Source organism: Gallus gallus, chromosome 2, assembly GCF_016699485.2.
Source record: "Gallus gallus isolate bGalGal1 chromosome 2, bGalGal1.mat.broiler.GRCg7b, whole genome shotgun sequence".
Classification (NCBI taxonomy): domain Eukaryota; kingdom Metazoa; phylum Chordata; class Aves; order Galliformes; family Phasianidae; genus Gallus; species Gallus gallus.
Window position 1 is genome coordinate 44,363,362 of NC_052533.1, and position 11,795 is coordinate 44,375,156.

Here is an 11,795-nt window from a genome sequence, read left to right on the forward strand (position 1 = left end):
ATGCATGATTTTCAACCCTGCTTTGTTTGTTATATATACTTATTGAGTGCATAGTTTTTAACAGATATATTTAAATATGAATTACCTGGAAATAACCTTAAACAGCCAGCTTGTTGCTGAAGAATATTTTTGCCAGTCATTTCTGATGCCCCTACCTGAATCAGAAGATCTCAAAACAATAGATTCCTTCTCCAACAGCCACGCAGGAAGACCACCCTGGGAAAAGAATTGGAACCATTTCAGTGACCACTTTCAGGAAATAAGAGGAAGTTAGTCTACCATCAAAACATATACTAAACTTGTAGATTTATTTTTATATAAGCAAAAGAACTACTGATTGTTCGCACTGTAAGAAGTCAGAATATATATGTTTAAATACAGTAAACCAGAAGTCTTTTCAAGGATACATCTAGTACCCTTGCCTACTTTAAGACAGAAATCCTTGTGTTATATTTACCCTACAAACAAGGTAACTGTTACAAAATGCTGTACCATGTCCCATTCTGCACAGATGTAAGGTCCAGCTCTTAGGATCACAAGCAAGCCAGTTTCACTAGCAAGCTGCAGGAAATACTCCAGATCTCTGTCACCAGAAAAATCATACACACCCATCTGGGGTTCATGGTAGTTCCACGGTACATACCTATAAAGAAGGAAGATAATCTTACATTAGGAAAATAATAGAGCCCTATTTCAATGCAGTAATAAAACTGCCAAACAAGCAGATCAACGTTTGAGGCAACACTTCTCTCCTACTTCCAGAACGTAGGAAACTGCCACCTCATCACAGAATGTCTCTCAGAAGAATAAAGGGGGGGGGGGGGGGGGGGGGGGGGGGGAACCTTTTGGTTGCAGAGTAATAAAGGTACTTGTTATCTACCAACTATTACAAGCACTGTTGTAGTCTACAGCCCATGCAGAACAACCATGAGTTGTCCCTTAGCCCAGCGCTAAGTGGCAGTAGTAGCAGAGGCAGACATTAAAATTAGAGATGGATACAGCCTAGATAAGGATTTGAGAGAACAGGAAAACTCATTCTCCATGCATTTACTTTTTTCACATAGGGTTGTTTCTATTAATGGAATCACAATGCTGCTGTTCCAGAGTACAGGTTTGAGAAAAACGTGTAAAACTGAAACTGTGGTTAGTCAAGCAAAGAGCCTCTCCAGCAACACCTCTCTTGTTGCTTGGGTTTGTTTTTAGGTTCCGGCATTAACCTGGTAAGAACTACCCCAGCAGGAAAAGAAAGTGTAGAAAACACTGCTTTCAATAATAAAGAAAAAACAGGAACTCTCACATGAACACATTTATTTAAATCACCTATAATCTCACTGGAATCAGAAATACATGCAAATGAACAGATCCAAAAAATAAAAACATGATAATGCTTCAGAAGTGTTAGTTAATATTATTTCCTCACAAATGGCCAACTGCAAATCTCTGTTTGAAAAGCGAAAGCTTAAAATCTGTATGTCAGGATAGTGTCTAACCAACATATTCAGACACCAAAATGCAGGTCTTCTTCCCTCTATATTTTATTTCTTTGCCAACCTGATGTAATTGCTTCCAAAGCACTCAATTAACTCACGTTTTAGAACACAGCAAACATGCATTTGGTAAACATGTGAACCACACTAAAATACATTCATTGTTAATTTGGTTTTGTGCATTTTACCTGTGTTTCAAGCAGAGAAGCAAGCTGATGGGCGATATTTAAAATCAAAGTAGATAAAGTAGATAACAACAACAAAAAAACCATACCTCGAAAAGGCCTATACAGTACAGCATCATATTTCCCTTTTCTATATGCCTTTATCTATGTTTTTCTTTAGTTTGGTTTAAGTGCTAACAGCTATGTTGTTTTCAGAGCTATTCTTCTATATTATGTACATGTGACTCAAGATGATACTTCTCTTGCAAAAAAAAAAAAAAGGAATAATGGGAAAGAATATTATAGAAAATTACATGGCAACTTAAATCCAAGCTTAGGAAAGGTACTAGAAAAACTACAGCATGATTCATGTCATGATGTAATTAAAACAAAAAAAAACCCAACAACCTAGATTTGCCAAGAACAGATATATGTAGTTCTAGTTCCAATCTTTCAAAGGAAAACTGGCCTAGAGAGCTGGGGGGGGGGGGGGGGGGGAAGGTGATGTCTCTTGACTTAGCAAGGCTTTTGGTAGACTGCTGGATGACATTCCTAAAAGCAAACAAGTTAAAAAACAAACAAACAAACAAACAAAAACAGGTTAAGTTGGCATAACATTAACAAAGAATAAAAATGAACTGAAGCATAAGACCCAAGAATTCTCTGGGAAGGCAGTGGGATATTTTGAAAAGTATGTCCAAGTTTCTTTGTTAAGTCAAGGTTTATCCAAAGCTTTTGTTACCATCGGTTTGGCAAAGCTGGGGCAGGTGGAAGTCCATCAGCAATCGTGTTCAAGTTTCTAGATGTTTGTAATTAATCAGCAACATGGTCTGATATTAATATGAAATTAAGAGTTATCACATTCTTCTCCTTTGCAAAGGAAAAGGCAAAGACAAAAATTTAAAATGAAAAGGAAGACATATGACTTCGGCATTAATAGAAGACATAAAGGTGTGTAGGTTCTACTGTAAATTACCATCAGACTATAAGTCATCAACACTGCAAAAGAGACAACTCTATCTGGGTAAAATTAACAGGCATGCTTATGTAGCAACTAATGCCCTGAAAAAATACACCTGTTTGAGCTAAATAAAGATGACTTCGTTTTAACTTCACTGTAAGTTTCTCATTGTCTGAAAGACTGCTACAGAAAGACAACAATTGCTTGTAGCCCTTTCTCCTCAGGCTGCCCAGTAAGTTATTCCTACTGATAAGGAAATTATAGGTTCACCTAAGAAAAGCATTCTAACTGTAATCCAGCTACACTTCGCAACCTGTTATTTATGAAAATATACTCCTTGGAGGGTTTTAGGAACTTGTTCTAGTAATAAATCCGAACATCTAAACATAGGGAGGTGGGGATGAGGGTTTCACAAGATCCCTTATACTCAGAATGGAAAAAACCTGAGAAATTCTTCCAGAAACAATTTTCATTTATGTCCCACGCTGCCTCACAAGGCCAGGAAAAAAAAACAGTAAATAAAGTTAAGGGAAAAAACATATTTGAAATGCTTTCTTATGGAATGAATGATAATACAGAAGCATCTTAGACTGCTTTGAAAATTCTAATACACCTAAATTCATTAATATATTTTCTACAGCTAGCAATTAATTCAAACCACTTAACTTCAAAATTATTAGTATTAGCAAAGTATAATCTCTATATGCCATTGTATAAAACGATAGTCAGTTCTTACTACTGTAAGAGTAATGAATGTATAAAGAAATGCCACATTTCTTTTTAAAACTTGAAACTTGGTATTTTTTCTGTATTTGAATAATAACATTTAGTCTCCATTTACATACAATTTCTAAGCTTTAACCCATAACCTTCTTTTTCTTTGAAACTTTTTTCTCCTATTTCAGAAACATACCAGTAGGCAAAACAACGCTTCTGTCACTGCAAAACACAGTATAATTATCTCTGTAATACTTGCATTGTTGTTTTCTTCTCCACACTTTATAAAATTCAACAGCTTGTATTCCTTTCATAAGTAATACAACAGCACTTTACACATGCTAGTTAAATTACACGAGTTTCAAAAAAAACAAACAGTGCTTTTTTCATGGAACCCTAAGTGTTGGAAAAAACTTCTAAGATAGCCTAACAGTCTACCCTTCATCACCATGCCCACTAATCACGTCCCTCAGTGCCACTTTTACACACTTGTTGAACACCTGCAGGGCCAGTGATTCCACCACCTCCCTGGGCAGCCCGTCCCAGTGCCTTACCGTTCTTTTGGAGAAGAACTGTTTCCTAATATCCAACCTGAACCTTCCCTTGTGCAACTGGAGGCCATTCTCTCTAGTAGTATCAAATTCACCTGAGAGAAGACACTGACCCCCCCTGCCCCCCCACCTGCTGCAACCTCCTTTCAGGTGTTTGTAGAGAGAGATAATGTCTCCCCTGAACCTCCTTTTCTCCAGACTGAACAATCCCGCTTCCCTCAGCCACTCCTCATAAGACTTGTGCTATAGACCCTTCACAGCTTCAGTGCTCTTCTCTAGACATGCTCCAAGGCCTCAATGTCCTTCTTGTAGGGAGGGGCCCAAAACTGAACACAGTACTTGAAGTACAGCCTCACCAGAACTGAGTACAAAAGGACGATCATTTAACCATATCCTGCTGGCCACACTAGTTCTGATACAAACCAGGATGCTATTGGTCTTTCTGGCCACACTAGTTCTGATACAAACCAGGATGTTATTCGTCTTTCTGGCCACAATGCTGGCTCATGTACAGCTGGCTGTCAGCTAGCACCCCCAGATCCTTTTCTGACATGCATCTTTCAGGCCACTCCGCCCAAAGCCTGTAGTGTCGCCTGCGGTTGTTGCAACTGAAGTGCAGGACCTGCCTGGCACTTCATCCTGTTGAACCTCATACAACTCGCCCCAGCCCATCAATCCTGATCCCTCTGTAGAGCTTTCCCACCCTCAAGCAACTCAATACTTCCTCCCAGCTTGGTGTTATCTGCCAACATACTGAGGGTGCACTCAAATCCCCTTGTCTAGATCATCATTAAACAGGACTGGCCCCAGTACTGGCCTCTGGTCACCAGCTGGATTTAACTCCATCCACCACCACTCTCTGGGCCCAGCCAGTTTTTTACACAGCTATGAGTACATCTGTCCAAACCGCAGGCTGCCAGTTTCTCCAAGAGAATAGTATGGGAAGGAGTCAAAGGCCTTACTAAAGTCTAGTACAGCCTAGTATATCCACAGCCTTCCCTCATCTACCAGGTGGATCACTTGAACATAGAATGAGATGAGGTTGGTCAAGCAGGACCTGCATTTCATTAACTCATGATGGCTAGGCCTAATCACCTGCCTGCCCCTCACATGCTGTGTGCTCACTCTCAAGACAATCTGCTTCAAGACCTTTCCCAGTACCGAGGTCAGGCTGACAGGTCAGTAGTTCCCTGGATCCTCCTTCCAATCCTTCTTGTAGATGGATGTCTCTCCAGTCATCTGCGACTTCCCAGGTTGACCAGGACTACCAATAAACAATGGAAAGTGGCTTAGCAAGCACTTCCACCAGCTCCCTTAGTACCCTCTGGTAGATCCCACCTGGCCCCATAAACTCGTTATAGTCTAGGTGGAATAGTAGGTTAATGTTTCCTTCTGAATTACGGGATTTTATTCTGCTCCCAGTCCTCATCTTCCAGCTCAGAGGGCTGAGAACCCTGCAGATAACTGATCTGACTATTAGAGACAGAAGCAAAGAGGGCACTGAGTACCTTAGCCTCTTCCTCAGCCTTGGTGGTAATGTTCCCTGCTGCATCCAATGAAGGGCAGAGAATCTCCTTGGTTCTTTTTTAATGCGTAGATATTTCAAACAGCAGTTTTCTTACATGGAAGTTCTACAGGTGGTTTTCTTTTCCTAATAAGTACAGTTTTTTGAACTGTACTTTTTAACTTTTAAATAATTGCAAATTCTTCCAGTAAATTTCTCAATTTCTTCACTCCTGTAATGTTTAGCTCCATCTAGTGGTTAATTGTTTAATTCCTCCATGACAAAACCTACAACTTTTAGTTCTACCCCAATGTTTGTGACTGTACCCATTTCTAGTTCGCATATCATATCTAGTTCGCATATCATCGCATATCAGTTCAGTATGCGACAGTTCAGTATCAAGGACAATTACAGTTGGGTGACCAGATGTCCCTGCAAGTAGCATGCAGAGGGAAGCAGGTAGAGGGTTCCCAAGTGCAATACCTCTTCTTCTGGGATGTCACACCAACCACATCATTAAATTTCATTCTCTATTTGGAAGGGTTAGATGTCAATACTTTCAGCTTTAACGTAAGGTCAGGCTCCCTACTATATTCTCATATGATCTCATATCCTCTCATATTCTGTTACTGCTTAAAATATTCAGGTCTAGAGGAAGGCAACAAAGATGATCAGAAGGTTGGAGCACCTCTCCTATGAAGACAATATGAAGCTGAGAGAGCTAGCAGGCCGAGAGAATTGGGTTTGTTCAGACTGTAGAAGTCTCTGGGGAGACCTCATTGCAGCCTTTCAGTACCTAAAGGGACCTACAGGAGAGATGGAGAAGCACTCCCTCTGGTGGAGGTAGATATAGGACAAGAGCTGTTACAAACTAATAGAAGGTAGATTTAGATTAGATGTTGGAAATAAGTTCTTCACAAAGAGGTGATGAGGCAGTGAACAGAGAAGCTGTGGATGTCCCAGCCCTGGAAGAGTTCAAGGCCAGGTAGGATGGGATAACACCAAACAGTGAAAGACTTAAAAGGTGGCCCAAACGTAGGGCATCCTATAGCCACATTCTGACAGAACATCTGGCATTGCTGCTGCCTATCCCAGATTGATTTCACACAACTAGTGTCTCAGTCACTTGCTAATACTTTCACTTACCCACAAAACAGTAAGCAGGAAAATAAAAAGACAGAAACACAACTAAATAATAATCTAAACTAGCACCCATTTTATTAAAAATATACAAAATCACAGCAGAGCTATTTGGAGTAATGTGGAAATTTATAGCTTCACATCAAGTAATTAAGAGCTGTAGAGCTTGATTATCTGCAAGCACACCTAAAAAACTCTTTTTTTTTTTTTTAAGAGAGGGATGGAGAGAGATTCGTGTCAAATGGTAAGATTCATGTATTTGATTCTTGTAGAATATGCAGGGCTCTGAGGTACTTTTTGCCCGTAAGATATACATTTGGGACCTATCTTTCACCATAGCAGAAAGAAATCCAAAGGTAAGCAATGTTGGGGGGGGAAATAAAAATAAATTCCAAACCGTTGTACATAGGGAAAAGGAGGTTGTGATAAACTTTTTTTTTCCTGTAATTAATGATTCAGTAAAAACAGCTAAGGCTGCAGCAAGTCACATATTCTCAAGGAAACACAGCTGTACCGTATCTTTTGTACCTGAACATAAACAGACCTGAAGACCTTAACACCAGAGGCCAGTCCTTCCTGTACACCAGAAGTACACTTTGAATAAAGCACAGGAATAAAAGATAATCAAAAAAATACCACCCCAAACACTTGTGTAAGAGATTATGAGAGGGAGAAGGAAGCAACAAAAAAAATCAACAGAAAAAAAAAACAAACAGAAGATGTGGGGAAAAAAAATTAAATAAAGATTCCTGTATCAAAAGGCCAGTCATGCAGTACAGAAATGAACAGGCAATTTCAAGGAAACAAGGAAGAGATTGCTTGAAAAAACTGGAAATGAAGTTAGGGCACTGAAAGCGTATGGGGGTTGGCAGTAAGATGAAAATAAATCCAATATGGGAAGTATAAGACACCATGGGTCATAGGAGTTACAGAGCCACCATTAGGACCTAGGCTAATCTTCAAACCACACGTCAAATGATATAATTTTCAGGTCTGTTTGAGAGTACTTTTACTGCAGTAAAAAATATTTACATGGGCATTTCCAGCAACTCTGTCCTGATATTCCTGAGCAAGTGTGTTATTTAATCCAGTTGTTCATTTATGTGGGAAGACAGAATGTGCTTATTTGGTTTAATCAAGATGAAGAAACAGTCACCACATTATCACAACACAGTGAAGAGTTTTATGAGGGAAAAAAAAAAAAAGGAGAAACCTACGAGTGAAAAACAAAAAACTAATGACAAAAAACCCACCCTACCTTCTTTTCCTTCCCTGCCACCTCTCCAGCTCTTCTTCACATACCAGCCCTTGCTAATCAAACCATTAAGTGTATGAAGTAGCCCTGCAACTCACAGATTAGAGACACAGGTTTTCAGAGAGAAAAAGCAGAGCACTCCCAATGAACAAACTGCCCCAAACAACAGGCTCTGCACTGCCAAAGCCAACACTGTTCAGTGGCCCACAGCACAAAAGGTGACAGTTTTAAAGGCATGCTCCAAACCCTGTAAAGGTTTAAGAAAGAAATAAAACCATACACAGTAATTGCAGCCATCGCTTGAAAAGACTGTGCATATTCACTTTTCTGCCACTCTTCTTCCCTTGCCATGAAAGCTGGAGTGAAGGTTTGGTAGACACAACTGACTTGAGTTTTTTATTGTTTGTTTTTGTTGTTCTTGCTACTTGTTTGAGGGATTTTTTTTGTTTGTTTGGTTGGTTTTTAAGTACCACTTTTACTTCACAGCTATCTACCTAAATTTAAACACTCCTGGTGAAATAGCTATACGTATTTCGACAGCCTCTGCCTAAATTTTCAAGGCTTCAGGGCAACACAATCTAAACTGTAATTAAGACTTTACTGTCACCTCTCACCTAGCCTGCCTCTCAACAAGAGATTACAATGTCCTTTGGCAGAGGACAGGATTATGTGTTTCTTAGTTGCCAAAGTTCACAGTCCAACTATTTGTTTCAGGTCATATTTGCATCCTGGATTACAAAGCAGTAAGCACTGCCTAATAGCAAAGAAGCAGACTATTAGCTGCTATCATCCCAGTCTATGCTAAGGTGGTCATCATGTTCCATTTTTCATTTCAAGAGCTTTCTCACTTACTACTTAAAAAAACAACAATTTAATTTAAAAAGTAACAGCGGTAGCATTTTCCCTTAACTACTGCCTTTGGGTCTCCCAGGACTACAGCTAATTTTGAAAGTCAGCAGCTACTTACGTTTGAATTGCATTCAGCCCGGCCATCTTCATCTTCAAGAGGCGGTCCTTCCAGTAATACCGAGGCACCCGGGAATAGTGAATGCTACCAGAGATGTAACGGAAAGGGTGCCCATCCTTGACAAAGCAGTTGCAGTCATAATCAATCCCAAAAGTCCTCTGGGGTATATTCTGCATACCAAAAAAAAAAAAAAAGTTTTAAAAATTATAAAATATAACCTTTTTCTGTCATGAGAGACATGAAGAACAGTCTACCACTACACAAACATATACCACATGTATTCTCCACTTTCAGCAATAGAGTGTATAGTGCTATCTTTCTACAGTAATGCATTTTTCAGTGCAACTGATGACTAATTTGACAGCAGAGATTTACCAGTTTGTGGAGTGCCAACACTTTTCAATCACTAAAGTTTTGGAAAATACAACTGATTTCTAACTCAATGTTACACAAGAAACAAAAGCCAGCTGGGAGCTTTCAAGGAACAAATACCAGGTTCTGAGTGCTCCATGGCACTGGTAGAAGCAGGACTGAAAGCATATGTACTAGTAAATATGAAATTGTGATAGATCAGTCTAAAGAACGTTGATGTAAACCAATGGAGATTAGTCATTTTTAGAGACGGTCCTCCTTTCAACACTTTTCCAGCTAACCACACCTAACACATTCACCCAACAGCGAATTTTAAAAAAGCAGGAAAATTCAGTAGAAGAATCTGTACCTCTGACACAAAAGAAATATACCTTAACTTCAAGATTACTGGGATTATCCCCCAAGAGCCTAAATTCATTAGTACTCAAACTACTGGCACCAACAGCAGTACTTCTTTTGTTTCAAGTAACTTGCGAAAAACAAAAAAGACAGGAAGACAGATATTTATTATTTAAGTGCATGGTCCTATGCCTTTAAGAACCTTTAATGTTTATTTTTATAAACTCTAACATCTTGCATCTTACACCTTTAACACATATCTTCAGCAGCTCTGTCTCCAGTGCCATTTCTGTCCTTTCAGTAAAAGGTCAGTAGGGATTTATGAAGTGAAAATTAAGGTTAACAACTGTTAATCAGTTAGTTCTGTGCCTATCAGAAATATGTCATAAGTCAAGCCAACACAGCCTATATTTCATTGGACAACACGCTACTATAAATAAAACACACCTTTTAATAGTGTTAATTAAAACCTTTTGAAAGGTACTGACTTGTATTAATCTGGAACAGGTGAACCTTGGCCTACCTCACACTAAGAATGGAGCCTAACAATTAGCAAACTGATTGAATCATAGAATCATAGTATTGCTCTGTTGGAAAAGATCCTCAAGATCATCAAGTCCAATCTCAACCTAACCCTAACAGCCTCGTGCTAAACCACGACCCTGAGCACATCAAATGGTTTTTAATCACATCCAGGGACGGTGACTCAACCACCTCCCTGGGGAGCCTATTCCAGTGCTTTACAACCCTTTCTGTAAAGAAGTTTTTCCTGATATCCAACCTAAACCTCCCCTGGCGCAACTTGAGGCCACTTCCCCTCATTCTATCACCTGTCAGCAGTGAGAACAGACCAGCCCTGCTCTCACTGTAAGCACCTTTCAGGTATTGGAAGAGAGCAATAAGGTCTCCCCTCAGCCTCCTCTTCCCAGACTAACCAGCCCCAGGTCCTTCAGTCGCTCTTCATAGGGCATATTCTCCAAGCCCCTCACATGCCTTGTTGCCCTTCTTTGGACCTGCTCCAGCACCTCAATGTCCTTTCTGTACTGAGGTGCCCAAAACTGAACACAGTACTCAAGGTGAGGCCTCACCAGTGCCAAGTACAGGGGCAAGATTACTTCCCTAGTCCTGCTCACCACACTGTTCCTGATACAAGCCAGGATGCCATTGGCCTTCTTGGCCACCTGGGCACACTGCTGGCTCATATTCAGCTGACTGTCCATCAGTACACCAAGGTCCCTTTCCGTCAGGCAGGTTTCCAGCCACACCTCCCCAGGCCTGTAGGGTTGCCTGGCGTTGTAACCAAAATGCAGGAACCAACACTTGGCCCTATTGAAACTCATACAGTTTACTTTGGTCCACTGATCCAGTCTATCCAGGTCCCTCTGTAGTGCCTTTCTACCCGTCAGCAGATTAACACTCCCTCGCAATTTGGTGTCATCTGCAAACCTACAGAGGGTGCGCTCAATCCCCTCAAGAACATTGATAAAGATGTTGAATAGGAGTGGCCCAAGTACCGAGCCTCAGGGGACACTGCTCGTGACTAGCCACCAACTGGATTTAACTCCATTGACCACAAGTATTCGGGCCTGGCCATCCAGCCAGTGTTTCACCCAGCAGAGCATATGCGCATCCAAACCATGGGCAGCCAGCTTCTTCATGAAGATATTGTGGGGAACAGTGTCAAAGGCTTTACTGAAGTCCAGGTAGACCACATCGACAGCCTTACCTTCATCTGCTAAGCGGGTCACCTTGTTATAAAATGAAATCGGGTTTGTCAAATAGGATCTACCATTCATGAACCCATGTTGACTGGGCCTGATCCCTTGGTTGACCTTTAATTGATCCATGACTGCATGAAGCCAAAGTGACGAAATCTGAACGGCAACAGAGACGTAGACCACCACACAACTCCAGGTATCCCCCAACTGCACAAGAGCCACCACTATCACAGGAAATCTGCCCAAAGGTAAGCAGGGACCAACAGAATACGAGCATTTTTGAAGAACTTTCCCATGAAACCACTTTTTTCCTCTTACCTGGTGAACAATTTCATTGTAAGTGTGTAAAACTACAAAAAAAAGTGAAGTGAAAGGAATAGAAAAAGTGACCTGCAGTCGGCAGGTGTAAGCACAAGGGTGCAAATATCAAGATTCCTGACCAATAGCTGGACAACACTGCCAATCAATAGTATATTCTTCATGTAAGCAGACACAATAAAGGAGTCAGTTTAATGTCTCACAGACCAAAAAAACAAGAGTACAAATAAAGGTTAGAATACAAAGTAAAAAGCAAACAAAAAAACCCACCCATAGTGCTAAAAACTGGAGGAAGAAATTAC

The 11,795-nt window shown here is 40.4% G+C and overlaps 1 protein-coding gene across 1 annotated transcript in view; it reads right to left on the minus strand.

The window, feature by feature from the left end:
* GLB1 (galactosidase beta 1) overlaps positions 1-11,795 on the minus strand; it is a 45,753-nt gene that overhangs the window by 25,167 nt on the left and 8,791 nt on the right. The window contains exons 2-4 of the mRNA NM_001278147.2: positions 8,747-8,916; positions 493-643; positions 156-216 (exon numbers count right to left, since the gene is read on the minus strand). Of these exons, the coding sequence (NP_001265076.2) occupies positions 156-216; positions 493-643; positions 8,747-8,916 (382 nt within the window). The remainder of the gene's footprint in view (positions 1-155; positions 217-492; positions 644-8,746; positions 8,917-11,795) is intronic.